This window comes from Morchella sextelata, assembly GCF_020137385.1.
Source record: "Morchella sextelata strain SCLS chromosome Unknown scls_3, whole genome shotgun sequence".
In the NCBI taxonomy this organism is placed as follows: Eukaryota; Fungi; Ascomycota; class Pezizomycetes; order Pezizales; family Morchellaceae; genus Morchella; species Morchella sextelata.
In genome coordinates, this window is record NW_025408618.1 from 1,451,740 (window position 1) to 1,479,704 (window position 27,965).

Consider the following 27,965-nt stretch of genomic DNA (forward strand, 5'->3'; position numbering starts at 1 on the left):
CGGCGCATATTCTCCATTAGGAATCGTGAGGGAAGCCACCCACAGGGCAAGGGTTGGCTCATCTGGCGGCACTACATATTCCCCTTTTTGGTGTAGAGGTGAGACTAGGAATGGAAAGTGATCGGTCCTCGGCACGAATTGGAGGAGCTGACATCGTTTCTCCTTGAATGTTCTTTTCCTTTAATTCTCTTCTCTGGCCAGTGCTGCAGCTACATACAAGACAGACAATTCAATACAATACGTGCATATCTACATCTACGAGTGTTGTTGTTGATAGGTTATCATTGTGCTGTGGGGGTCTGCTGCTGTTTCTTCGGCGAATTCGTCTTCTTTCTTTCTGACATCTCGTTCTCGTTCGTTCGTTCGTACATGAGTAGCTGTATCCGTAACTCGCAGGTCGAAGCTCAGCATACGTACATACATATATCATTTATTGAACCGTTACGTCGTTATTGATTTGTGTTCTTCTCGCGCTTCTTCTTCCTATCTTCTCCTATCTGCTACACCGCTTCGTACGGGTATTCTTCGATACTGCTACATACATAGCTAAACACGCACACCACACACACGCACGTCGCCGAGAGCGCTCAAGATCAACCCATACACTCTCCCAGACATCCTCTGCGATGAACTGCCCGACTCGCGACACGAATCCGTCGGGATTCGAAGGTAACGTTTCATTCCGGAATCCGGAAACAGACTGAGTCCCGCCTAACTGGAGCGCATTGGCAGGTTTCAACCAGAACCCACCTTATCTTGCGCCAGAGCTTACAACCAGAGCCTCACTCGTATGTTGAACAAGCTTTAATCCTCTTGTTCCCGGTATAAGGTTGCGATATTGATTGCGATTTTTTGCGTTAGGTCTGCGGTGGAAAGTCTGACGGAGCCTATAATCTTCCGTTACATGTGTTGGCGCTGTTTATCATACTGTTTCAGAGTATATTATGTTGGTGTTCTTTTCTCTACGTCATACTAGAGTTCCGAGAGAGCTTTTGGCATTTCGGGGGTGCTGACAACATTTAGCATGCTCCTTTCCACTCATCGTCAAGAAGTTCCCGGCAGTCCGGGTCCCCCAACATTTCCTGTGAGTCGCCTCCCTTCATTGTAGCTTCAGTCGTGCCAGACCACTTACGGTTACTCCAGATTCTTGTCACGGCAGTAATTACCCACTCTCTTCCAGCTCACGCGCGGCCACTCCTAACACTTCCATAGCTTCGGTACCGGCGTTCTGATAGCAACCGCATTCGTCCACCTCCTCCCCACAGCGTTCACATCCCTCACCGACCCATGTCTCCCCGAATTCTGGAACAAGTCCTACCCCGCCATGGCCGGCCTCATCGCCATGATCTCTGTCTTTGTCGTTGTCACCGTTGAGATGGTCTTCAGCACCATGAACGGCGGGTCCATGGGTGGATGTCATTCCGCGGCCCCACTCACCGGTGGTGGTACCACACCAGGTCACTCGCGCTCAAACTCTGCAGTTATCCCGACGATTCATGAAGAGGATGCGGACGGCAGCGTCATCAGGATGATGCCAACAAGGCCGACTAGACATAGGCGCAGCGCGAGCATTGGTAAACAGCTACAGAAGATTGAGAGAGATAGTTTGGACTTGGATAGTCTTCTACCGACACCTACAATGGCGGAAGGATCAGAGGAAGATGTAGAGGATAGCGACAGTGATGATGGCGTAAACCAGGAGACAAGGGCACTGACTGGAGGGCCGGCGCGGGGTGCTGTAGTCAGACGGCCCAGGAGTATGAGTGCCACTAGCATCAGGCCGCAAAGAATAGGAAGTAGATTGACGGAAGCTCAACAGCAACAGAAGAATTTGCTGCAGGTTATGTTGCTAGAGGCTGGAATTTTGTTTCATAGTGTTTTTATTGGTAGGTTGCTCAACATAAACGAAACGACGGAAATCATTAGTGGAGCGAAGTTCATAATACTAACTTGGCTGTGGGATAGGAATGGCGCTCTCGGTTGCCACAGGGTCTAACTTCATAGTCCTCCTTATTGCAATCGCATTCCACCAGACGTTCGAAGGTCTCGCGCTCGGCAGTCGCATTGCCTCCCTTTCCGTGTTCCCAAAGAACTCGCCAAAGCCATGGCTCATGTGTCTTGCGTACGGTACCACCACACCCATTGGTCAAGCCATCGGTCTTGCAACCCGCAAGCTCTACGATCCGGCTTCACAGACTGGGCTACTGATGGTGGGCGTCATGAATGCGATCTCCTCTGGCTTGCTGCTATTTGCTGGGTTGGTGGAACTTTTGGCAGAAGATTTTTTGAGTGACGAGTCTTATGTGATCTTGTCGGGAAAGAGACGGATACAAGCCTGCGGCGCGGTTGCTGCGGGCGGAATGGGTATGGCGTTGATTGGTGCTTGGGTAAGTTTGCTGATTTCGTGTATAGTGGTAGGGAAATATACTGACTTGTTCTGTGTAGGCTTAAATGCTTTTTATTTTGTTTTAACTACCAGGAAGGTAAATAGATGATAATAGAGGTGGGGGGTTCTTTCCGTTTCTGTTATCCGCTTTTTGTATTGTTTTACTTTCATATCAATTCTTTATTCTTTTGCGGGTGTCCATACGGCGGAATTCGAGTGGTTATATTAGGTGAGTGTATTCCCCAATCATGTAGTCTGAATGTCCGAGCTCAATTAGAAGTATTATTGTCTTCTTATATCATGTTTACTCCTTGAAGTTTGGACTGAGGTAGAAAAAAGTTTCGATATATAAACCACGTGAAGAGTATTAGGCCCGCTCATTATGGTGGAGATATGTGTAAAATAAGCCATTTTCCCTCAAAGAGTATAAGAGGGCTCGAATTTATCCCAAAGCTTCAATCAACCTTTGGTGATAGTTGAATAATCAGATTCCAGTAACAGGACAGGATAATATGTGAGTATGTCCACGGGAGACTCTATGACGAGGTTCTTAGTGCCAAGCCGGTGTGAGTGATGGCCTGTGATTACCAGATGGGGAGGATTCCACATTTCTGTGTTGTGGCCATTCAGGAATAAGAAAAGTTTAGTTGAGCGATAGATATCTTTTTATAGGATAGCATCATTGTGGCTTCTGCGTAAGCCGTATCTGTTTTGCTTCGTCCCTCAGACAGAAGAAACAGCAACTAAATGCATGCATGGAATCGATCCGTCTCGGAGAATTGAAGTCTCTTTTGGTAGTTTAGTCTCCTCCATGAGCTAAGATTAGTTTGTCATCTCAAGCACCGCCCCTTGATACCCGGGTTGTAGACTATAGGTGCTCGGGTTTACATGGCTTTTCAAATGATTTGTCTGGTTTTATTGGGTTCTTTGTCGAAAGGAAAATACTGATTACCAGTGAGCAAAGTATGTATTCTCTCGCCACAGGAGTATTTTGGCCCTCTAAGAGAGATTGATCTGTCTCAGCCAAAGGTACATTTTGTGTCTGTCTAGAGTTGGCAAATTGTCTTGGTTTGTGCCTTCTTTTGCTGATCACGACTACCGTTTTACCAGGTCTCCAGGGCTGTTCCTAGTGCATGTTATTTGAACACAGTGGCAGGTACTTGTAGCTACCGCTTATTTGATGTTACCACACCAAAGCCCAAACGCAGACCTGAGGTAAAACACGGCCAGACCTGTTTAACTACCGAGGGGCCGGGTTTGGAATACCGTGCGTTGCTAAAAACTCAGATAAGCAAGTGTTAATGATTTGTTGCTACAACAGACACAATTTCTGCCCCTGTTAGACCTTCGATATTACCCAAGCCATCACCAAGATCTCACAGGGCGAGAAAAAAGTGGTTGAAGCCCAACCTATGGTTCCATTATTGGAAGTTAGGATATTGTAATACCCAATGCTAGGGAAGAGGGGGTCGGGGTCAAAAGATGCAATTTTTCTCCCATTATGATGAGGGGGTACAGCTGTACAGTTAGTCGACGATATAGAAGAAAGAAAGATGGTGGAGTGAAAGTGGTTTGGGGACGCGGGGTTTTGTGGGAGTTATGTGTGGCTCATCTTCCAAGAGACTCTAGTTTCGCTGTGTGGGTAGGGCTTTCACTCCAGATAGGGCAAGCAAACCTTATTTTATGCAAAGATCCAGAATACCTCAACAAGTAGTATTTTGGTGAATGCCCTGTGGGTGGGTTGCGAAGGATTTCCAACTGAGGGTTATCCCTTATCAGAAATCGCCAAGCTAGCTTAGAACTGAAGCTTGGCCAAAACTCCGGAGACATGGGTTAGATACATGTAACCAACAGGTATTACTACTACAGTATCTCAATTCCTAGAAAAACATTTAGGAAGGATTACTAACCTACACCCCGCAGGAGTTAAATGGAGCTTTTGATTTTCCTTTTTGAATAAGCAGTACACGTGCTTCTCCCCAATCTGGTAGGGCCATGTTAGGTTATTCATCCTAAAGGGACAACCTATTTTGCTGCTCAATCCACATCTTCCTATTCCATGGCCAAACTAATACATCAAGCTAGATTTCCACACATCATGGGCAGCGTAGTTTTATCGCGTCATATGCGATCACTCGTGCGCCAAGAAATAATTGTGCGCTGTCTGTAGACAATACAACTTGAACTCCGTATATACGGGCGCCGGGCGGTTACTACTCCTTGACAGACTTTTATACTTTGGCAGCGGTTTACTCTTCCTCTCTTGTGATGAGTACTCATGATTTTGGCGCTCCGATTGAATACCAGCCAGGCTCGTTGGTTAACTCATCCAAGAATAAAAACTTCATGATCCGAAAACCTTTGAGGGCAATCTAATTAGAAATATTTTGCGACCCATAAAGAAACCACATGTAGCTTTGCCACGAGCAGGGATGCCAGAATGTGATGATGGCGATAGAGGTGTTGATGGCGGAAATGCTTACGTCCTCAAAGACGTGGTAGACCGATATGGTTAGGGTCCTGGCTAGCTCGCCTGACCACCAATCACTCTCTCAAGTATTACTGAAAATCGTGTGGGTGGGTTTGCCTAGGGTAGACGGCTCGTCATGGAGAAGCGCCGAGTGGCATTAATTGACAGTCGTGAAAAATGCTCTACAGGATCCTTTTGTTCCTTGTTAGATCAACTCGCCCCATGCATAAAAGTACTTTTTGTTTCTTTTATTGTCAGTCACATAGCCACGTGTACGTACCATCTGGGATCCCTTTCGAAGTTTCTTGCTACTAATCTTTTGGAGCTTATTCTGTCCTCCCTTCTCGACGTTATGGGTTAAGTGTGGTATCGACCGCTCTGCTACATGTAGTCGCAGCCTAGACCATCTTAAATCTCAGCTTCTCTTGCAATGACCCTTACTCATTACGTACATGTCAGTCTCAGCCCTTTAATTCCCCCATGACCTCGTAATGGGTTAAACAAACAAACAAAAAAAAAACCCCCCATGACCTCGTCGTTAGGCTCTATTCACTCAATGACCAGGGTTAGGGTTTAGCGGGGCGTTTTCCAGTCATGTTCTTTTATATCATAGTAGATAATTATCATACCCTTTACATATGAAGACGTCTAAGTCTAAACAATCGGTCGCCGACGCCACCAACGTACGTACCTAGATGGGGGGTCGGCGTGTGGACTGACCAAGCCGGCTTCAAGTGACGAGTGATAGTCTATGATTGGATTAACCCAGCTTACATCCATCCATCCTATATTGAGTGCCGTATTTGCGCGCCGAACTCAAGAGCAAAGAAGGGGAGACACTTCATCGGTCTGCAATCCGCATAAGAGAAAATTTTCACTGCTAATGGGGGCTTGGCGCGGAAATTCAAGAGAACGATGTGAAGGTGATGACCCCGCAGATTGTAATTTCCCGTGAAAATACAAATACGCCGGAGTCATTGGAAGGGGGGTGGGCTGTGGCGTCTTTCAGGTCTAGTAATAGACTTAATAATCCCTAGCTAGCGATAATCCTGCTCCAATATATCCCTAAATCCAAGTAGAGTTAGACATCATTACATGTGCCACAACCTGTCCTGAGAGTCCAGAAATATCAGATCCGATATAATCAAGCCTCTAGATTTCTCCGTGCTGGGGAAAAAAAATAGTAATATGATGACCTATTAGATTGGATACGCCAGTAAACATTCTTCCTGCCTCTGTGTTAATACACGGCAAGAAATTGGATGTAGCTCATGTGCCGTGCCCCACTGGCTAAAAAATTGATGCACAGCCCTCAAATCACCTCCAACATCAATTTCTAACCACCATCGATTCCATCTCATCCCAACCACTCCGGACACCAAATCCGACTCGACGCTCAATCCCATCTATTCCCCCCACCCCCCACAATGGCGAATCCCCCGGGATCTACAGGAGCTCACAGGTCAAGAGTAAGCACCCACTTCTCTCCCCCAAAACCCCCACTAAGGCCTACCCACTAACTCCTCTCCAGAAAGGCAAAGAACGGGCCTCCTCCTCCGCCGCCCTCGCCGCCCCCACCATCGCCGACTCCGAAGACGCCGCCTCCATCTCCCAGCCCCGCCTCCTCCAAGTCACCTCCCAGTCCTCATACTCCTCGCACCCCTCGCAGCTCTCCTCCCACGGCTCCACAACCCTCGTCGGCGAAGAGCCCGAAACCCTCGCAGCCACAGCCTACAGCGAGCAGCCACCACCACCCAAACCCAAAACTCAAGCAGAAAAAGAACAAGAACGCGCAGAGAAAGAACAGGCAGCCAAAGAGACTGCCTACAGAGCCTACAAAGCCTCCGAATCAACCCTCATCCAGCACGAACAAGAAGCCGCCCATGCCGCCGCCCTCCGCCGCGCCGAGCACGAAGCCGCCGTGGCCGCCCGCCGCGAAAAACAACTCGCCGCCGCCGTCGCAGCCACCATTGCCTCCGTGAAGCGCGAGCAGGAGGCGGCCGAGGCGGCCGAAGCCGCGGCAGCCGCAGAGGCAGCGGTGCCTGTTATCGAGGATGAGAAGTTTGATCTGCGCGACTATGCCAAGCACCCGCTGACGGTTGGTGAGAAGGCGGGGCGGCAGCCGACGCTAGCGCCGCGCATGAAGGTTGCGGAGAGCCGGGCGGCGGCGAAGTGGCGCATGAGGAAGATGTTCCTGATTGTGGTGCCGATTGCGGTGGTGTGTGTTCTTGTTGCGACGATTGCGCCGGCGGTGTATTTCACGCTGCGGAAGAACCGGGATAACACGCCTACCGTCACGGCGTTTGTGGAGAAGCCGACATCGGTGGCGCCGCCAGTTAGTACGACGGTGCCGGAGGTGCCGGTGAGTACGGATGATTCGGGGTTTGAGCTGCAGACGGGGTCGTGGCTGGTGTTTGCGAGGAAGATTGTGGGAGCGCCGGGGGTGGTCAATAAGCATCCGCAGTGCACGGATTATAATAATTTTGATCTGATGGTGCGGTATGAGAGGGAGCGGAAGAAGTATAGTGCGAAGCTGGGGAGCTTTGCGCTGGACTTTAAGGATCTGAACTGCCCGGCGGGGGGAAAGGGCGTGGCCAGTGTGGTGTGGGTGCAGCATGTCAAGGGATGTGAGCCGGCGGAGTATGTCACTCTGGAGATGGACACGAGGGATTCGACTCTGGTGCTAGATCAGTGAGTGTTCTGATTCTTTGGTCTGGTGTTGATAGTTGATAGTGGGCTAATGATAATGTGTGTGTTTTAGTGAGTGGAAGCAGCCGGACCATTGCGGGGGAGTCGTAGCGCAGAATGTTGGCGCGGAGACTTTCAAGTGCAATTGGAAGTCGAGGTATGATGCTGGGGCGCCCGATAACATATACGTTAAAGGGTCTTGAGTATCTATAGATACTCAGGTGTGGGGGTTGGTAAATTATCACATTACTCACTTCCATTTTTTCGTTGTATCCATAAGCTAATACTCTATTAGCATCATATCTTAGCGGATAGTTTCTCGCCTAGAATGTGTTGATTATATTTATCTACACATAAGTATAATAAATAATATCGGCATGTACACATTGTCATTGCCAAAACTAAAGGGCAGCACATACAAATAGCGGCACAGAGCAAAGAATGTGTTTCTAGAACACATTTTCTTCCTGCTATAGCTTTTAATCAGAGTGTTAACACTAAAGGAATATCCTTGCTACTTTTTACATGCATATGAGACAGACTTTACTCAAAACCAACAACTGATTGGTTGAATCCTCCGAGTGATTACCTATGATCCAAAGGATCAAACACCGAAACTCAATGGGAGCTATCACCAAGAATCACTACCTACTAGACTTCACTCTAAGACCACAAATACAGAATCCCGTGATATTCAGATAATAATACTAATATTTATTTTAGAAGGGGTGTTTCTCGATGAACCCACTGAGGACTGTTCACTGCTTTTAACTAATATACAGGCAGACATTACCCTTTCGTCAACAAAGGACTTTTTTTTAAGCTGGTTTGATACCAACCAGCTATTCGTCGTCGTCAAACTCGTCGCTATCATCCGACTCCGCCTCTTCATCCTCATTATCCTCCTCCTCCTCCTCGTCGCCATTTTCGCCGGTCTCATCGGTTTGTTCGTCCTCCCCGTCCTCCTTTTCCTCTTCGTCCTCCCCCTCCCCATTCTCCTTCTCCTCTTCATCTTCCTCATCCTCCTTTTCATCCTCTTCATCCTCCTCCTCTTCACTCTCCTCCCCACCCTTCCCCTTCCCCCTCCCCACAACCCTAACACACGCCACCCACCCCACCCCCCCGACCAACCCCCACCCAGCATCACCAACCCTCAACCCCTCATTAAACCTCCCCCACTCCCACCCCACCGTCTTCCTCTCCCCCCTGTCCCCAACAACCCAATACCGCCCGCCACCGACCACAACCTCACCCCCCGTCTGCTTCAACACCACCCCGCGCCCCGGCGCACGCCCCCCCGCCGCATGGTGGAGCTTAAACAGCTCCGTCAGCCGCGTGCGCAAAGGCACATCGTGCGTCGTCACGTGCCCGAAGTTGTACACGATGTGTAGGCGGACCTGGCCGCTTTCTGGCGCTGCAGTGGTGGACGGTTTGGTGGCAGTCGACTGGCGCTTTGAAGCCGGTGTTGCAGCTGCGGAGGAAGAAGAGGAGGAGGTGGTGGTGGTGGTGGTGGGGAGTTTGCGCTTTTTGGCGCTCGAGAGCTCTGATGTGGGGGGTGCTGGGCGCTTTCGTGCTGAGCCTGATCCTGATCTTGATCCTGCGGGTGATGATGATGCTGCGCTGGTGGTGGACATGCCGGCGCTGACGCGGGCGCGGGCTCTGCTGCGTCTGTCCATGGTGGTTTGGTATTTTGTGTTTGTTTGTGCCTGGAGGCTTGGTTTGGTTTGGGAGTTTGTTCTTTGTGTGTTTGTCTGTGTGTTTGTTCGTCGTCCGGCACGGCACACACAGGAACTAGTGCGTAAGCTAGCTAGGTGCGTGGGAAGCTGAGAGGAGCAGAAGAAGCAGGATGACGATGATGACGGTGCCCCTGATGTGGGGACGGGGGCGTAAACATACTACTGCATCTATATTTTGTCTATCTACCTGCTCTATGTGTCTAGCTATATACAAGGGATGGATTGCACTCCTTCCTTGTTTCAGAGCGGACGTGAAACATGCTATTGGCAGGGATCACGTGGGGGGCGGGCGCGAGTGATTGGCCGTGCATGGGAACTCTCGTATTGTATTATCTGGGCAAGAAGACTCATCTTGCTCGGTGGTAGGGGGCGATACATACAGAGCAGGGACAGCCAGTATACAGGGTGCCTGGTAAACAAGCAAATAGCAAACAAAGGGTGCATCGCCACGTGCGGCGCAACCCGAGCGAGTGATCTCCCGTGAACATGTCCTTCTCAAGTCTTTATTACTGCCTTCTACCACCACCACCGTAATTTTGAACGTACACGGCTACCACAGCTAGGGTTTACAACATCAGATACTAACAAGAAGTGGGGGCGTACATCGCAACAACAAAAACATAAAACAAAACATCGCGCCATTACTAGTATACGTAACTATAACAGAGTGGGAAAAAAAAATGGTACTAAATAAAATAATGATAATAAAATAAATAGAAAGCGTCAAGACTATTGTCCCTTCTTCTCAGCTTGCTTTTTCTCCTCCTCCACAAACCACGCCACACCGTCCAAGACACCCTGTGACAGCGACACCAGAGGCTTGTACCCCAACAGTGTCGTCGCCTTCCTGATGTCAAAGTACCTCTGGCAGGTGCTAAGCTTCACCTTCTGTCTTGTCAAGTTGGGTTCCTTGCCCGTCAACCAGCCTACAAGCTCGCTGGCCGCACCGGCAAATGAGGAAATCGACTTGGGAATCACGATGGTATATGGCGCCACGTGTCCCTTTGCGGCCCACACTGCACGGACGAAATCCCAGAAGGGAACGGGCTCACCGTTGGTGATGAAGAATGCCTCGCCGTCGACTGTGTTGGTGGTCTTTTCTTGGTCCACGGGCATGGAGAGGAGCTTTTCGGCCGCAAGAACGTGCGCGTAGGCGGCGTTGACAATGTAGGTAAAGTCGGCCATGTTGCTGTTGTCGCCGAGCTGGAACTTTGTCTGGCCGCGCTCGAGAGCGGTGAACATTCCGGGGAGGGCTTGTCGGTCGCCGGGTCTGTGTGGGAGAGTGATTGTTAGAAAAAGAAAAAAATATTGAAACACAAAAAGAATCGAGTGGGGGCCAGAAGAAAGCTTACCCGAAGAGACCGGATAATCTGAGCGAGATTGTGAGCATTCCCCTCTTTCGGTTGGCGTCAATCACCATTTTCTCGCCAATGGCCTGGGGGGGACACATATACGATTAGTTTTTTTTTTTATTCGCAGTTCACCCAATAGCGCGAAGGAAGAAAGAAATACCTTAGTCTCATTATACGCATCCATGGGTATCTTCGGTATCGGCGCCGACTCGTTAACATTCCTCATATCGCTCACGCCATCAAACACCACACTGGCCGAGCTCGTATACACAAACGCCCTCACGCCCTTATCCGTGGAGGCCTCCAGGAGCGTCCTGGTGCCGTCGACATTGACCTTGAAGTAGATGTCCTTGCCCAGGCCAAAGATAGGGGACACGGTGTCAATGACAACCTCCGGCTTGCTCTTTGTGAGGATGTCGTCGACCTGCTCGCGCGAGGTGATGTCGCCGCTGTAGTAGGTGACCTTGGGGAAGTTGTTGAACTTTGTGTGCAGGTCGAGCACGGAGACGTTGCATTCGGGGTGCTGCTCGAGCAGGAGCTTGACGACGTGGTGGCCGAGGAAGCCGCAGCCGCCGACGACGAGCACGTTGTGGAGAGATTGCTTCTTGGGGGCGGACATGTTTGATGGGTGGTTTTTTTTTTTTTTTTTTCGGGGGAGGGGAGGATGGGCAATTGAGGGTTTTTGGTGGTGAGTGAGGGAGGGATGGTGAGGTGAGAGCTTGGTGTTTCTCGGGGGAGCGACGTGGGCTTAACGATACGAGAAAAGTTTAGCCGACGGAACTGAGGCTGTTGATCGGTGGTGTGCGTGCCCCTGAGCGAGGTGCCACCAGCCACAGGTATATGTGAGTGCTGTGGCGCGTGCTCGAGTGAGGTGCTGTGAGCTGCATGTTTCAGCGGCCATCTTCCTTCTTGGGCAATTGGGCTGCTGTGAGATGGAAACATTCGGTGGGTATATGTGATTCCATCAAGTCACATATAGCTACAGACACATCCGTGTAGGGCTCCACAGAGACACACACATCAGATTCCACGTACTATTCGGTGTGGCTAGCTTTGAGAAGCGATGTATGACGGAATTGGGCCCTGAGTAAAGCGATGGCTAGCTAAAGTTGACAACATGCAATTGGCGGGAAACAGATTGAGGAACTAGAGTAAACTCTAAGATCTAAGTTGGAATTGAGGCCCCCAGAAACACAGCATCTAAGCTCTCGCAGCATCTACTTTACAGCTATCAACAGACATTGCATCCTCTTCAAAGCTCTAATTTACTTGTCGCGGGATTCAGTCCTGTTGGCATTCCCTTTGGCCTTCCAGCAAGCTTTAAACGCCTCCATCTATTTGGTTTCTCGCTAATCAGTAATTACCTACGATCACGCCTTTTTCGCTTTTTACGAGGGACAAACCTCGGATTTACACAGCCGCCAGTCCTTCTTCTCAAAGTAGCAGTCGTTCAACCTAGTGTTTTCCGCTGCGATACCATATCGAATTAAACTCTGAACCATATATCTTTATGTTCAAGAGAGAAGTTTAGATATACCTGAACAGCCAGTGTCGTTGATTCTCTGGTCCCTGGATGTGCACATATATATAATTAGTAACCGCATTTCAACCTCAACTACATAAACATAATCACATCTCACTTACCAGGCATCCGGCTCATCGTCTTCCTGTACCTGCGCTGGTGTCTTGTCCGGAACGGGGGTCTTGTTACTCGACATTGCAATCAAGTTCACTGTTGCTCGGCCCTGTTGTCTGGTCGCCGTAGGTGGTGGGATATCTCTCCAGAAGCAAAAGCAGAAGAGGAAGAAGAAGAGTCTCTCCTCCGTACCGTTGCATCCCTACCTCTCTCCACCCCACATCACCCCACCAACCATGACGCGCATGAACGTCCTCGTCTACACCGGTACTTCTCCCCTCCCCCCCTCCCTCCGCACCCACTAACATCCCCCCCAGGCACCGGCACCACCGTCGAATCCGTCCGCCACACAATCTATACCCTCCGCCGCCTGCTCTCCCCGCACTTTGCTGTTAACCCCATCACCGCGCAGACGCTCCTCACCGAGCCGTGGTCGCCCACCTGCGCGCTGCTAGTCCTCCCCGGCGGCGCCGACCTCGGCTACTGTCGCGCGCTCAACGGCGACGGGAACAGGCTCATCAGCCAGTATGTATGGGGCGGCGGCGCATATCTGGGCTTCTGCGCGGGTGGGTATTACGGGTGCGGCCGGGTGGAGTTCGAGGTCGGTGATAAGGAGCTGGAGGTTGTGGGCCCGAGAGAGCTGAAGTTCTTTAAGGGCGTGTGTAGAGGCGCGGCGTTTGGCGGGTTCGAGTATGGTAGTGAGAGGGGCGCTAGGGCGCCGGAGGTGAGTGTGGAGAAGGGCGTACTGGAGGGGGCTCTGGAGGGCTTCAGGTGCTACTATAATGGGGGTGGCCTCTTTGTAGACGCGGATAAAACCGAGGGTGTGCAGGTCCTGGCGAGGTACAAGGAGAAGCTGAATGTTGGTGGGGGAGACGCCGCGGTCGTGTATTGCAGTGTGGGGAAGGGGGGCGCGGTGCTCACGGGGCCGCATCCGGAGTATGTATTGCGATCATTGACCCTGCGTGTGAGTGAGTGGTGGTGATGCTGACGGGTGGGAATAGGTTTGCCGGTGTCAATCTAGATAGGAATGCGGGCCCGGAAGGGTATACCGGACTTGTGGATGCCCTCCTGGAAGATGATGCGAAGAGAGTCGCTTTCTTGAAGGCTTGTCTTGTGAAGCTGGGGCTTCATATCGCAGAGGATAGCAAGGAAGTGCCGGCGCTGTCAGATATACATCTGAGCTCTATATATCCCGCCGATGTGAGCTACCTGGTTGAGCGTCTTAAGGACATTACTACTGCTACGGAAGATGACACTCGCAAGATCATTGGCGAAAACGACACTTTTACTATCTCGGATTACAAAGAGGACACACTATCATTGACCTCACTTTCCGGCGCACTACCAGCCAAATCCAACGGCAAAAGCCCCACCGAAAACACCGGCATCATCGACCACAACGCCCTCGAAAAGCACATCAAAACACACACGTACCGGCCCCCACCCCCCTCCGAGACTCCCCACTTCTCGCACAAAACCTTCTACACAGCGCTCTCCCACCAGCGCACGCTCTCCTCCTCACACCCCTCCCACTTCGGCTCATTCCTCCTCTACGCAAACGTCATCACAAGCACCAACACCATCCTCGACAAGAACTTCGCCCTCCTCCAGCGCCTCCCGACGGGCCTCACCGCCGTCGCAACAATCCAGGTCTCGGGCCGCGGCCGCGGCTCAAACGTATGGGTCACCCCCCTCGGAGCCCTCGTCTGGTCCACCGTCGTCCGCCACGCCGCCCATCTCGGCGCCACCGCGCCCGTGGTCTTTATCCAATACCTTGTCGCCCTCGCCGTCGTCGAGGCCGTCAAGTCCTATGGCAATGGCAACGGCGACGACGGCTACGACGCTATGCCCGTGCGCCTTAAGTGGCCAAACGACATCTACGCCGCCTCCCCCGCCAACCCGACCGTATTCGTGAAGATTGGCGGAATCCTCGTAAACTGTAGCTACGCCGACGGACAGTTCCTCCTCGTCGTGGGCGTCGGCCTGAATACTACCAATGCCGCGCCCACAACTTCGCTCAACCTCATCTTGGCCTCCCTTAACACCCAACGGGTTGCAAAGGGTCTGCCTCCACTAGCAGAATTTGAGCAGGAGAAACTGCTGGCTCGGATACTGGTGGTTTTTGAGGAGATGTATGCAAGGTTCTGTGAGCATGGGTTTGGCGTGTTTGAGCAGAGGTATTATGGCTCCTGGCTGCATACGGACCAAGTTGTGAGGCTTGAGATGGAGGGGGGGGCGAGGGCACGGGTGAGGGGTATCACGATGGATTTTGGGCTCTTGAGGGTGGATGAGGTGGATGAGAACGATAGGCTGACGGGCAAGGTGTGGACGCTGCAGAGCGATGGGAATAGTTTTGATTTTTTTAGGGGGCTGTTGAAGAAGAAGACTTAGGGGTGGTGTTTCGGGGGTTTTGTTTTTTTGTTTTGCTTGGGTTGGGTTGGTTGTGCGGTTGGACACACTTGGATAGACCTTAGAATAGCTCAATATAGGTATGCTTCTCGCTGTTAGGGACTTAGATTCGCTCAATACTTATAGGATGTGACTGTATGCTCGTTGAAATTGTTGTGCCTATTCTTATCATTGACCCGCGAGAATTCCCTACGTGATCTACGCCTGTCGGTATAATTATGTAGACAGTGGTCATAGTTGCAACAATTCTCCGTATCTACGGCCTTGCCCGCTAGCTGTAATACAGGACACCGTCGGTTTGTTGTTCATAGCACGGATCACAGAATATCACTCGCGACGACTCTCTACCTTTCCCGCCACGATTGGTTGATTTAATCATCACGTTTTCCCCCACCGCGACCGGGTGCCTCTGTGGGCCCGAACACATCTGCAAGCATGAAAAATACCAAGGAGTTAAAATGTTTTTTACGGCCCCGTTGGCGAAGAAAATGGGGCTTAGCATCATTTCCGGCCGCTATATAAGCCCACCTTCTGGCTCCCAACTCTCTCTCTTCATTATTCTTTATTCCTTCATCAGGGAGCAGGCTCAGCTCTCTCTTGGCCCCTGTTTGGCCAAGGGCCTTCTGATAGATCTTTCCCCCCTTTCTTCCCCTCCCCTCCCACCTCCTCTTGGCCTCTGGGTTTTTTCCCCAGGGCTGGGAGGGAGTGAAGGCTCTTCCTGGGCTCTGGGCCGATGTGCCCAGAGTTGAAGGGCTCCTGCCCTCTCCTGGCCCTGTGGAAGGGCCGGGGGCAGGAGGGGGTGTCGTAGACCGCCGCCCCCCCCCCCCTCCTTTTTTGGTGTCTGGGTTTTGTCCCGGTGCCAGGAGGGAGCGAAGGTTCTTCTGGGGCTCTGGGTGCTATCCCTAGACCTGGAAGACCCCTTGCTTCCTGCTGGCACTGGGGTGATGCCCGGCGGCCCAGAAGAGGTGGGTAGACCGCCTCCCTCCTCTTGGTTTCTGGGGTTTGTGCCAGTGCCATGAGGGGGCGAAGGTTCTCCTGGGCCGTGCCTGGAAGCTCTTTCGCCCCTTCTCCGCACTGGGGTAATACCCGGCGGTCAAGTGGGGGCGGGTGGACTGCCCCCTACCCTTGGTTTCTGGGTTTCGTCTCAGTCCCAGGAGGGAGCAAAGGTTCCCCTGTACTGTGGGGCTTTGTTCCCTAGGCAGGGACGATCCGTTGCTCCCTCCTGGCGCTGGGGTAATACCCAGACACCAAGAGGGGCCTTCCCGTAGTGCCCTCCGCCCCCTGTGTCCCCGGTGCCTGCTCCCCTCTCCTTCTCAGTCCCTGGGTCTTCCCCAGAGTCGAGAGGGAGCGAAGGTCTTCTTGGTTGCTGGGCTTGATCCCAGAGCCGAGTGGATCTCTGCTCCCCCCCGACTCTTAGGAGGACCCAGGACTGAGAGGAAGAGGGGCGAACTACGTCCCTCCCCCCGCCGTTGCGTCTGCTCCTCCGTGAAGAGGGGTGGAGACCCCTATTGGTCCTTGGGCGTTGTCCGAGGGACTGAGAGGGACCAGCCTCGCTGCCCTTTCTCCCCCGTCCTCGCCTTCCTGCCCCTTCTCCCGCCCCCGCCCCCGCTCCACGTCCCTTTGCCTGTGTGCTCTCTCTCTTTAAGGAGGGAGCACTGGTCTCTATCAGTCTCTGGGTGCCATCCGAGGGATTGAGAGAGATCATTCGCCCCAACTTCCCCGTCCCCGCCTACCCGCCAACACCACGCCTTTGTGCACTCTCCGCAAGGGGAGAGTACTGGTCTCTATCGGTCTTTGGGCGCCGTCCGAAGGGCTGAGAGAGACCACCGGTGCCCTAGTTTCCCCCTCCTCCAGCCATTTGTCCTCTTTCCCCACGGAGAGAGTAAAGGCCCCCATAAGCCCTTAGGTTCTGCCCGAGGGGTTTATAGGAATCTATTCCGTTAATTTTTTATATACGCAGTATATTTCTCCTCTCCTCCCTTCCCATTAGATCATTAGCCATGGGCGCTGACCGAAGAAACTAGGGGGTTTAATCAAGTTGTAGTTTCTTTTCTCCTTGTCTTTTTCTTTCTTTCCCTGCCCCTTTAGCCATGCTAGTGACCTTTCATCCCATCCTTTCGTAGTTACTAGATTAAAATGTAATTAAATAATCGTAATAAATAATTTCAAGAGTTTCCCAGGTCTCTATAGAGAGGCCAGCGAAGGTGACAAAATCAACTCATCCAAATCTCTTAACGTTAACTTCCAAGCGTTATATATAAACCACTCTCGTGATTCGCAAACTGTAACACAATAGCAACATGGCATTACCACAAATAAAATCCTTCACCGTAATCGCTACGTCTCCTCTTCCTTAAAGAAATCATCTAGCTTAGTCCACAAGCTTCTAATAGACCGCTAATTATATATGGCTCGAGCCTATAGGTCAATGATCGGAAACGCAAGAAAGTTGATATAGTGTAAAAATACCTGCATTAGTCGCTGGATCAAGCCGATAAAACCCGTACATTTAGGGAAGAGGTTTTTAGACCCAAGTGTGACTAGTCCACAGCCGCTGAGCACTCTGGCCATGGTTTGACTCCCTTCTAGATATTATCGATAACATGTATAGTTAGATAGGTAGCTAGATATGGAATTATTAATCATCTGCTTCGGTCTGAAGTAGATAGTTTAGAACTACCCCGCTTCCGTGACACTCCCGCCTCCTTTCTTTTGGTGTACCAGGTGGAAGGAAGGAAAGAAAAAAGTAAATATCGGTGTGGGGTGTATCTAGGGTTTAGAGATGAGTTCGTCCGGTCTCTAGCTGCAGGAAGCAGTGTAATGCATGCATGACCAAGACCTCTCATCATGCTACCACTATCCGGAGACAGGCTTTTGCCTTGCACTCGAAGCACTTAAACACAAAGCACTGGTCTTCAGCTTCGGGAAACCGGGGATTGCCGCTCACTGGATAAATTTATCCACCCCTAATGACCACTACGGACACTGCGCATGTCAAGGCAGCCTCCCACAGATTTAAGCTTTTTTGTGAGACGTCACTACAATTCTATGCATGCTCAGCACGAGCTATTGACACTGGCCCGTGATAGGCTCACGAGCGTGAACTGACCATGAACGACAGCTCCGTGGCCACGGCTGGTGTTCCGAGAGTGTTCCAGAATCAGAGGAGTAGGTAGCTGTGGCACCATGTCTCTTTATTTTAAGGCCTGTCCCTTAAGCTCTTTTCGTAGACCCTCAAATGACTGGATCCTGTGCTCCTCATCTTTCAGTTACTACTCAAGACATGATAACGATATCATTGAATAACCTAATTAGGCTCATCAAGGTGGAGAGGGATGACCCGGCCGACGGACCACATGCACGTTATATGACTGCGTCAGTCAATAACAGTATCACCGGCAAGAACGAAAACCCAGAATGAGATTCGGCATGACTACTTACAGTTGCTCAAATGGCCGTGGAAGGAACCTTTTCCACGCGGCCATTGCATTGTTCCTCGAGACCCCCTGGCACCAGCTGGCTTCTCGTGGGGTCAATATCAACATGAATATTATCTCAGTAGGACGCTAGAGCTTGGCGTTTGATATCACTCTAACGATTACCTTCGATCGATCAGGATGCCAATAGCTGGTTCTGGGCGATCTCGAGATACCTCGGAGCTAAGGGATGAGTGATAGGTGGTCGGCCTCATGTACCACCTGGGTGGGAGATGGAAGATGCATCATAAGACTGTGCTTCTATCCAGATTGTCATCTTTATCACAGTATTCATCGACGTGAACACGCACAGGGCGAGTAAGAGTTAGTACTGTATCCGTGGTCACGAAGGTAGCATCAGTAGCAGCTGGTCAGTTAGCTTCCTGGAGACAGACTTACTCTGGATACATGTACACCAGAGTAGTACAGTATTTTCGGTTCAAAACAACTGTGACTGAGTAGTAGGGCGGAGGATCTCGTCTGAAATCCATATGTGCCTGTGTGTTTTGAGAGCTGACTATATCGTTGTTGGACACGAGCTACGAGATTGAGAGCTTCAAGGCTTTCCATTCTGAGACTGCACAGAAACAATCCACATGATTTTCTATCTGATGGGAAAGTGTGGCTTAGATAGATTATAGGGCCTATTAATCCTAAATCCTAAGTCTGGTGCAGGAAAATGAAAGACAATAGGTGACGGTATACTATAAGGGAGCTAGCAACACGTATGCAGTAGCTAGTGACCGATCTAGTTACATAGGTGACAGAACTCAAACGCCCCACGAGCAGATCATTTGGAGTATGCCACTACTTAGCACGCAATGCCCAGTCCGGCGTGCTTTAGCTAGTTAGAACCCGAACTTATAACTTGCGCTACATAGCTCAGATCACCATCACTATCATCCGGAAGGTTTCTTCTGCTTCCTTCCGATTCTGGGATATAATACTGTCTACATAGCCCAATTGGACTACGTAGTAGGCCCAAAATAGATGTCAAATAAACATTCCAATTTCAGCACGAGACTGTGCTAGGGTTTTGATTAACAATTATACGGAACACTCCAGACATGTGACGGCTACAATTCCAAAATAGCTACTAACCTTGGTGATTAATCAAACAATAATCATAATTGAGGCTTCAATGATCTGATTAATATTCCATGGTAATGGCATGGATAGCTATCGGATTACAAGGCACAGGACAGATGGAATGACGCACTACATGTACCGGATAGATACATCCATTCCTTGCACAACTATATGTAATCATTGGTACTGACTGATGGGCTCGGCTATGTTCAGTTCAGTACGCACGCACCAAGTCTACAAGGCTGAGCCCAATTGTTTACACCGGTGAAACGGATGGTCGATAAACCTGCAAGGGATTAGTAGCTCAACCATCACAACACTTTCTGCAACAACTAGGCTACGCCTGTACTTCCTCCGCATCAAAGGCAAAAGAAGAACAACCCGAGATCTACAACGCCGGCTCAACCTCGTGGACAGTGTTATGGTGGTATCGGTATCACTCAATCTATGCTTACTGAGCATTTCACATCATCCGTCACACGATCGCACAGAACAAGCTACATTGCAATCAAGACTTCAAAGCCCCAAAAAACTCAAAACAACTCAACGGTGTATCGTATTGTATTCATTCGAGGCATACCCATCCATCCATCCCTAAAAAAAAAGGCGCATAAAAATTCCTATCCCTAGTACTAAAGAAAAACAAAACCCCGGTAACCCTCATTGAACGAAGAAAAAATTGCAGTCCGTCTCATCTACTGAGTTGTGACCTCCTGGTCCAACTCCATGTTCTCGACATGCGGCGAGTTCTCCAAGGCTTTGATGCTTGGTCCGTCGGGTATTTTCGCGCTAAGATAAGTCAGATAAGTTAGATAAGCTAGTAGATATGATCGATTCGGGGATGAGGAGGTTACACACCTGAAACCTCTGATAAGAGTGTATTCATGCTCGATGGAACCGCCTTTGGCAATGATATCGTCCTTTGCCTTTTTGATCTCAGAATCGGTGGTGTCGGGCTTGAAGGTGACCTGTGTAATTCAAGGACATCGGTCAGTTGGTTGCACCAAAACTGACTGCGAACACCAGAACAAAAGGGTACTGCGGGGTAGCTGCTAGGTAGCTATGTCAACTTACGATGTAGTTCTTCATTTTGAGTATTGGTTGTTTGTTCGAAAGGATTAACTTGTGATGGAAGTAATGATGATGATTGTTGATGATTGATGGCCGATAGAGGGGGAGAGAGAGGGGTAGATAGCTACGGGGACCCGTGGGGTTTTATATCAGTTGGTGTTGGTGCTGCTAGCTCATTGCATACTAAGAGCGAGTGAGGCTTTGGCGGGGTAACTAACTAGAGAAGCTCCGTGCGTAGTGAGGCTGATGACGTAGCTACCTTTCCAATCAGGCCCCTCTCCTCCTGCTTTCCTTGAAAGTTGGAACGGAGCTGTGGTACGATGCATGCTCGCCCCTCCGCCTCTCCGTCCCACCACCGCGCCCCATGACTTGCTGCAAGGGCCTACGCAATTATTGTTGGCATGGCCATGAGCTGGGAAAACATCTAATCTAGCTTGTTACAAACCGTGCTGCAGGGAAAATTAAAAAGATTAGATATGCACTCCGAGTGTAACCGCACAGCACACGCAGGTTTCAGCTTCTGTTTGGTCGGTCGGGATTTCTGGAAGACTTAAGCGCTGTGTTGTAGAACACAACCACGGAGACACCACGCTTTGGAAGGCAGGGCGTTATGCGTGGGGATTCCGATTCGGAATTCGGGGGTTTTAGTTGGGGTGTTCTTGTTGCTGCGTAGTGGGGGTTGGGGAGTTGGTAATGGTCATGTGGTATCACTCGGGCACTGCTAGAGGCCCGCTAGACCGAGTGCTACATGTTTTCGCTCCGAGTCGGAACAACTCTAACTTCATCTTCTTACAGTCCTGGTTCTTTTTGCTAGATGGCTACAATCTCCAGCCCTGTTTGAGAGAAACACATCTTTGTACTACTATAGCCAAGATACACACCCTGGGGGTTGATTCACTCTTCAAGCTCCCTATTCCCCATGGTAGCCAAGACAGAGTACTGATAAGGTCTATGAATCGGCTGAGTGATCATTGAGAGGATATCATTAAGTATCAATTTAACGATAGGCAGAGCTGTGTCATTGAATTTTACAAATCAACTGTATCCACTGAACTCCATAATGTAGAAAGAGAATTCGAAGACGGCTGCCTTATTCTTCCCTTTTAAATGTAGTAGACGAATCCAATAAGTACGAAAGAAATGTAGTAGATGAACCAGCCAGTGTATCCCAGAGCCCCATAATCTCCAATATGGTCCAGTCAAGAACGCATAAACCAATCCTCAAGCAGGCGCAAAGCCACCAAGGGCCAAAACCGAGCCCAGCGGCCTAGTGATGAAGGTAGTAGCAGACGTAGCTAAACCTACATGGATGTCCTGATAGCGCCATTGACACATGTACTAGTAAATCAATCATTGCTAGCGACCCCATACATCCAATCCCCGACCCTAAACAGTAAGATTGTAGTCCTAGCACAAACTAATAGCTCCAACATACCGACCGAGCTCCGACCATTGAGTGCACACCGGGATTGCCAGCGGGGGTGGAAAAACTATCATTGACACAGCTTCTATAGATCTAGGGCGTACCAACCCACCAACCCCACTATCACCACCGCCATCATCATCAAAGGACGATAAGCGTCGTGAACTCAATCCCAGATAAGGGTATGAAGGATAGTTATACTGCTATGGCGGTATCTCTATCTCTCTTTTACGAAATCTAGACTGGGGCATAATGGCATGGCATGGAATGCTCAATCAGGCAAAACAGAACAGAACAAGACAGGACATATACGCCAAACACCAGCTACAAAAAAGATATTTATTAACTACCTAACCAACCCAGTCCAAGCAAACCAATCCATTAACACCCCCATTCCCTCACTTCAGTTCAGTTTAGCCCAGGCCTTCCGACCCTCCAAAAGGCCACCAAACCAGCGCTCCAAACGCCGAAAACCCAACACCAGCCAACCTCCTCCACCACTCAAACATCATCATGATGCCCACTCAACCCCTCCATCCCCGGCCCTCCAAAATCACCAATCCCCACGCCCTTGAGCTTCAAGTACACATCCGTGCCCCACCCAAACGCACTCTGTACCTTCAAGCTCCCTCCAAAATACTCCGCATAAGCCCTACTCAGCGGCAGCCCGTACCCCAACCCCGCAATGCTACTCCCCTCCGCCGCGCCCACAACCTCATTAAACCTGCCTAGCGCATCGTCTCCCGACGGATCCCTCGCCTCGCCACTCCCACCGCCAGCGACGCTCCGCTCCTGATCAAACGTCGAGAACGAGTAGCTCCAAATCTGGCCGATGTCCTCAGGCGCAATCCCGCCGCCCTGGTCGCGGATGCGGATCGTGATGCCGGCCGACTCGGGCGCCGCCGCGATCGTGACAATGATAGGCACCGTGGACCCGGCCTCGACCGTCGCGCGGAACGCGTTCTTGAGCAGCTCCGTGATGATGTACTCCAGGTGCACAGGGATGTACGGGAAGCGGACCTCGGGGTCGCCATCGATGCGGAGCTGCGGCCGCACGCCGTAGCGCAGCTCGCAGATGTCGCCGACGAAAGAGGCGCAGCTCTCGATGATGTGGGCGGGCTGCAGGGCCGTGTCGATCGTGCCGATGTAGGTGTCGCTGCCGCCGTCGTAGTCGATGGGCGAGTTGTTCGTCACGCTGCTGGTGGTCGAGGCAAGGTGGAGGGCAATGTGCTGTTCGGCCATGAGGCGGGTGCCGATGCGGGCGCGGAGGTGGTGGTCGAGGAACTTTGTTGCCTCTGCGGGGGAGATGTAGCGGCGGCACTCGAGGAAGCCACGGGCGAGGGTGGGGATTGTGTTTGCGTGCGTCTTAACAATTTCGATGAGCATCTCTGTGAAGGCCACCTCCTCTGCGAGGGTGTTTGGGTGCGAGACGGGGAAGGACTGCACGATTCGCAGCGACTGCTGGTAGTTCTCGTAGATGCTGGACACGTGCGGGTTGGACACGATGATGAAGGGGAGGTTGCGCAGGGCTACAATGCGCCGGCAGAGGCGGATGGGCAGGAATTCGCGGGTGAAGCGGGCGGAGGCTAGGAGGGCCTGCGGGGAGAGAGGTGGGCGGCCGAAGCTGACAGTAGAGTGTTAATATAGGGGTCCTCCACACTCTTTAGGGGAGGGATACATACCGGACGAGGTCTCGGAGCGTCAATGGCTTCAATGGGTTTGTAGCCAGTCGGGCAACCTCATCGTTAGAGGCCGTATATCCATCTGGAGCAGCGACCGGAGTCGTTGACAGCAGCCGGCGAGACGAAGAGCAAGAGTAGTAGGATAGCAGAGAGCTGTGTCGAAGCGAACGAGGAAGCAGCAGTCTTGAGCTCGCCAGATTCATGGCCAGACTGTGGAGAGGGGGGGAGAGGGCGAGGGGGATGGGGATGTGAATTGGTGAGTGGAGATGGTGGTGAGGTTGAGACTTGGTGTTGAGGTTCCCGCCTGGTTGAATTCCCCCGATGGCCGAGGTAACTTTCCACATATGTCTCTGATAACGTGTATGACGGGCCTATCGGTAGGGCCTGGGGTGCAGGGGTCCATGCCGGTCACAGAATTGCACTCGGGTGCGTTCGATCATTGCCTTCAGTACTAGCTATGGGGATAAACACGGGCACAGGAGAGGGAAACCCACAGCTATCAGCAGGTAACTAACAATACTCTATCGTAGAAAAGAACATGGCAATGCCAGCATTCCGAGATCTAGTCATGGCAATCATTGGCCTCGCATCACCGTATCTCACCCCGCCCTCTGAATAGTAGAAACATCGCAGTACGCCCCACCAATTGCAATACTTAGTAGAACTTGGGATCTTACATATCTACTCCATACAGCTTTTGTAGGTATAACATTCCCAGGGAAAACAGTGAAACACATATCCAAGCCCACAATGCCAAACTCATAACCCCCAACCCACGCACGCCCTATGCCACCTACATCAATTTTAACCATATACCCATATATATCCCATACAAATACACATACATACCCTCCACCAATCCACCCCCACAACCAACCAGCCAAATCTAGTTTCCAGTCATAACGCTTCAGTATGCAATCACGCATGCTCAAAAACTCCACGTCAAATTAACCAGCCCCTCCCCTAACAGGCTCTCACCTATGACACTGGTTACGTCAAGGATAAAGCCCCGGAAAGAGGCATATAAGTAAAAAGGTAAAAAAGAAAAGAAAAGAAAAGGAATGAAGAAAAAAGAACCCCTAAACTCAACAAAGAAAAAAAAACACAATAAAAGAAAATAAAAGCTACAGTACAGTTAGAATAATAGTTATCATCTTTAGCCCGACTTCCCCCTTACTGCTTGCTGCTACTACAACTACAGCAACCTGCAGCTCCACAACGACAAAAAAAAAGTAATACTCAAGTGTAAAGTACATTCTACACCTGTTCTGCTCATATTTTTCCCTCTTCTTATAACATGACTAGTTAGGTAAAGGTGCTAATGTGACTAAATAAAGATATCCCTTTTTTCTTCTTTGATCCCCAAATCAATCCCGATTATAATATAAATTTATTTTCCCCCCGTGTCCAACCTCCCCCACACCCCCCAACCCCCCAAACCCCCAAACCACGTGAACCATACTCTACTCTGGCAACCACCTGCCTTCATCGTCTTCTGCGAGATCGTAAGAATCGTCATCCATTCTATGGTCCCCGGCCCCTGTGGCGGGGTGGTGGGGGTGGTGATGGGTATCCTCAGCAGTTTCCATCTTGACGTCCATTCCTTCATCGGCGGGCTTGAAGGTTGGGGTGAGATTGCTACTACCACCAGGCGGTGTGTACCATGAAAGCGATACCGTGCCTACGTTTGGTATTTCACTCCCGGTAAAGACAAACTGGAGAAGCTATTAGCAGGGTGAATGGGATAGTGGGGGTAGCGATAATACAAACCTGTTCGGCAGATCTTCTGTCCTTAAAGGTGATGATCTGAGTGTCATCCTTCTCAGGATGCGGCTCAATTCCTTCAACCTCGAGTCCCGTGTTCTACTCCAATGTCAGTCTCAAAGCTGTGTGTAAGGGCTTGGCCAGCGCATACCATCAGATAATGCCTAAAGTCTTCGTCTTTCTCGCCCTTGAGGTCTGGCGCACTGATGGCAACCCTCTTAGGCCGGTTGTCCAACTTCAATGTACCGCCTCTCCCTCTCGCAGCTTGGAACCCCCCGGGTTGAAATCCCCCACGGCCTCTGTATGTTCCATAAGGACTGTACGGCGCGCCTCTGCCTCTGGGTATGTAACCGCCCCTGCCACCTCTAGGTGCAAATCGCCCTCTGCCTCTACCCCGTCCTCTGAATCCCTCAAGATCAAATTCCTCTCCGGTATTCCCCTCAATTCCCAAGGCCCTCGCTTCTGCTTCTAACGCTTCCAACTGCGCCTTCAACGCAGCCGTCGAAGCGGCATCCTTCGGAGCAGCAGTCCCCCCATTACTTGTCGGCGCAGGGCTTGCGCTCTTTGCCCCTTCTTCCGTCTTAGGCGGGGGAGATGCAGAAGGTGCTGCTGAGGCCTGACCAGCAATCTTCTTATTCAGTTTTTCCATGAGCTTCCTCTTCTCTTCCATCTGCAGTTTCAGCAGCTCCTCTTTCCGTTTTTCGAGCTCTTTGGCCGCTTCTTCGTTCGCCTTCTTCTTTGCCATCTTAGCTTCATACGCTTTTTGCGCTTCTTCCTGCCGCTGCTTGAACTCCTCCATATCGATCTCCTCATCGTCATTAAGGTGATTCCGAGTATCCATAGGCTCTGCAGAGCCGTGGTGCGCACCAGCGCCGTTGGGATTGGCGGCCGCCCCGGGCTCAGGCTTGTACCAGAATACTTTTACGAAGCGGTTATCAAAAATAGGCGCAGGTGAGTCGTAAGCCTTCTTTGCCATTGACCAACGCTCAAACGATACAGTTGCGAGGTGCTTATGGGGCTGGACGTCAATGTTGGTCACGGTTCCGAAGCTTGAAAAGAAGTCGCGGACAGAGCCTTCTGTCAGCTTGTCGTCGGGAATGTGCTCGACTACTAGTGTCATGTTTGAGCGATCATACGAAGGGCCCATTCCGGATATTTCAGAGCGGCCACCACGGCCGCCACGAGTACCACCTCGTCCACGGTGGGGGCGGTCTTGACGGGGGGGTCGGTCGGAGGGAGCTTTAGAATTAGTGAATAATTGTGAGTTGTTTGGGTCGTATTCTAGATTGTCCCCCGGTCAGCCACAACTGATTACACGCAGAGTTCGTCTAAAAATTGAATTGAAAACTTACCTTCTGCTGCAGCATCCTCCCCCGGAACCACAATGTGGTCTGTACCGTGCTCATACGGGCACATATCACCCTTCATACAGAAACCCTTCTCGTCATAGTCCTTACAGCGCTCTCCAATCTTTTTCACAATCTTTTTCTCCTCACCTGGCTTCGCTCCCGGCATCGCACCCATTACAGGCGGGAAGCCCCATGCCGCCGCCGCCTGTGCAGCCAAAAACGCTGCCATCGGATCGTTTGGATTTGGCACTGCCCATGGGAATCCTGGTGGCGGTGGCATCCCCGGCATGGCGAACGGCATCGGCGCCGGCGGCCCGGGCGGAGGAGGAACAAAGTGACTATCTGGCTGTGGCGTTACAGGCTGCTGATGCTGTTGCGCCGGTGAATGCGGGCCCTGATATCCTCCTCTCGCAGGAGCCCCGGCAGGGTCGCCTCTCGTCCATCTACCCGGTCCCGAGGCCCCAGCGCGGCGCGGTGCCTTGAATCCCCGACTGCTATTACTGCTGTTCTGACCGTAGTGACCGTCTTGCCCCCTTCCGCCGTCCCGATCGCGATCAAAATAACCTCGCTTCTGTCCACGTGATTCGCGGTCGTCCCGCTCTCTCCTGTAATCCGAGCTTTGGGAAGACTCTCTTTCCAGTAGTGGTGCAGGTGGTGATGGTGGGAGAATTGAAACGCCAGCCGAGCCGGCGAGGGTAGAATTTACGGAGATAAAACTCTTTGTTTTCAGAGTGAGGAAGACATCATTGACGAATTGTTCCGTGTCTAAAATGTTTGCCCCCCGATCAATCCTCCGAACAAAACACACAACAAAGGATGGAAGCGAGATGGGGGGAGGGATCAATTACGTTCGCGCAGGAAATCATCAAGCTGTTCGATACATAGTTTCTTAACCTCATCGTCAACTTGATCGTGCCGTAAGAGTGCTAATACGTAGTCCGCAAGTACGTCCGAGTCCGCATCAGAGCTATGGCCATTCACAGTCAGCTCTCGATTCGCGCTGTTTCATCTAATTGAACCATCGCATCATCACCCCCGACAACAGCTAGGATATCGATAACGCAATGGAGGGGATCTGAGAACATACATATCCTCCAACCGCTTCACAATCCACTTCTTGAGCAGAGCTGCATCCCCGTCGTCGAACAACATCATAGCGCTCCCGCAGGTAGACGGCAAGCAATCGAGAGGCAGAGAGTTAAACTCGGGGCTAGGGGAAGGATGGGAGGGAGGGGGGTGGGTGAGATCGAGATGATTGATGGGGAACAGCGGACGAGATGGATGGGCGCGTGTTTGTAGTATCGAACTTTCAGGCTTCCTTTTTGGATCCCTGGGAGTAGAGAGGGGCGTGTGGGTAGATGTTTGGGGGGTTTGGTAGTTTGAGTAGTGGCTGGCAGGTACTGGCTGGATGCTTGGGACGTAAAGGCGTTCTTT

At 51.1% G+C, this 27,965-nt stretch overlaps 9 protein-coding genes across 9 annotated transcripts; 3 read left to right on the top strand and 6 right to left on the bottom strand.

The window, feature by feature from the left end:
* Nucleotides 1–626: 626 nt before the first annotated feature.
* H6S33_009213 (uncharacterized protein) lies at nt 627–2,451 on the top strand (the record flags this gene model as incomplete). The annotated part of the gene is made up of 8 exons (XM_044840583.1): nt 627–669; nt 733–788; nt 862–937; nt 1,024–1,084; nt 1,144–1,158; nt 1,213–1,886; nt 1,966–2,387; nt 2,446–2,451. The coding sequence occupies 8 exons, from the start codon at nt 627–629 to the stop codon at nt 2,449–2,451; spliced, it is 1,353 nt and encodes a 450-aa protein (XP_044698028.1).
* Nucleotides 2,452–6,283: 3,832 nt separating this feature from the next.
* Nucleotides 6,284–7,747, top strand: H6S33_009214 (uncharacterized protein; the record flags this gene model as incomplete). Its single annotated transcript, XM_044840584.1, has 3 exons — nt 6,284–6,325; nt 6,388–7,547; nt 7,618–7,747. 3 exons carry the CDS (start codon nt 6,284–6,286, stop codon nt 7,745–7,747), a joined length of 1,332 nt encoding a protein of 443 aa, XP_044698029.1.
* A 639-nt stretch (nt 7,748–8,386) lies between these two features.
* Nucleotides 8,387–9,220, bottom strand: H6S33_009215 (uncharacterized protein; the record flags this gene model as incomplete). Its single annotated transcript, XM_044840585.1, has 1 exon — nt 8,387–9,220. The coding sequence occupies one exon, from the start codon at nt 9,218–9,220 to the stop codon at nt 8,387–8,389; it is 834 nt and encodes a 277-aa protein (XP_044698030.1).
* Nucleotides 9,221–10,009: 789 nt separating this feature from the next.
* H6S33_009216 (uncharacterized protein) lies at nt 10,010–11,251 on the bottom strand (the record flags this gene model as incomplete). The annotated part of the gene is made up of 3 exons (XM_044840587.1): nt 10,010–10,550; nt 10,633–10,715; nt 10,793–11,251. 3 exons carry the CDS (start codon nt 11,249–11,251, stop codon nt 10,010–10,012), a joined length of 1,083 nt encoding a protein of 360 aa, XP_044698031.1.
* Nucleotides 11,252–11,897: 646 nt separating this feature from the next.
* Nucleotides 11,898–12,350, bottom strand: H6S33_009217 (uncharacterized protein; the record flags this gene model as incomplete). Its single annotated transcript, XM_044840588.1, has 4 exons — nt 11,898–11,966; nt 12,036–12,100; nt 12,170–12,201; nt 12,277–12,350. 4 exons carry the CDS (start codon nt 12,348–12,350, stop codon nt 11,898–11,900), a joined length of 240 nt encoding a protein of 79 aa, XP_044698032.1.
* Nucleotides 12,351–12,504: 154 nt separating this feature from the next.
* On the top strand, nt 12,505–14,659 carry H6S33_009218 (uncharacterized protein; the record flags this gene model as incomplete). The annotated part of the gene is made up of 3 exons (XM_044840589.1): nt 12,505–12,535; nt 12,586–13,204; nt 13,270–14,659. The coding sequence occupies 3 exons, from the start codon at nt 12,505–12,507 to the stop codon at nt 14,657–14,659; spliced, it is 2,040 nt and encodes a 679-aa protein (XP_044698033.1).
* A 5,278-nt stretch (nt 14,660–19,937) lies between these two features.
* H6S33_009219 (uncharacterized protein) lies at nt 19,938–20,331 on the bottom strand (the record flags this gene model as incomplete). The annotated part of the gene is made up of 3 exons (XM_044840590.1): nt 19,938–20,031; nt 20,101–20,210; nt 20,317–20,331. 3 exons carry the CDS (start codon nt 20,329–20,331, stop codon nt 19,938–19,940), a joined length of 219 nt encoding a protein of 72 aa, XP_044698034.1.
* A 1,906-nt stretch (nt 20,332–22,237) lies between these two features.
* On the bottom strand, nt 22,238–23,762 carry H6S33_009220 (uncharacterized protein; the record flags this gene model as incomplete). Its single annotated transcript, XM_044840591.1, has 2 exons — nt 22,238–23,360; nt 23,419–23,762. 2 exons carry the CDS (start codon nt 23,760–23,762, stop codon nt 22,238–22,240), a joined length of 1,467 nt encoding a protein of 488 aa, XP_044698035.1.
* A 1,119-nt stretch (nt 23,763–24,881) lies between these two features.
* On the bottom strand, nt 24,882–27,686 carry H6S33_009221 (uncharacterized protein; the record flags this gene model as incomplete). Its single annotated transcript, XM_044840592.1, has 6 exons — nt 24,882–25,133; nt 25,189–25,281; nt 25,334–26,463; nt 26,535–27,296; nt 27,380–27,498; nt 27,619–27,686. The coding sequence occupies 6 exons, from the start codon at nt 27,684–27,686 to the stop codon at nt 24,882–24,884; spliced, it is 2,424 nt and encodes an 807-aa protein (XP_044698036.1).
* Between the last annotated feature and the right edge of the window lie 279 nt (nt 27,687–27,965).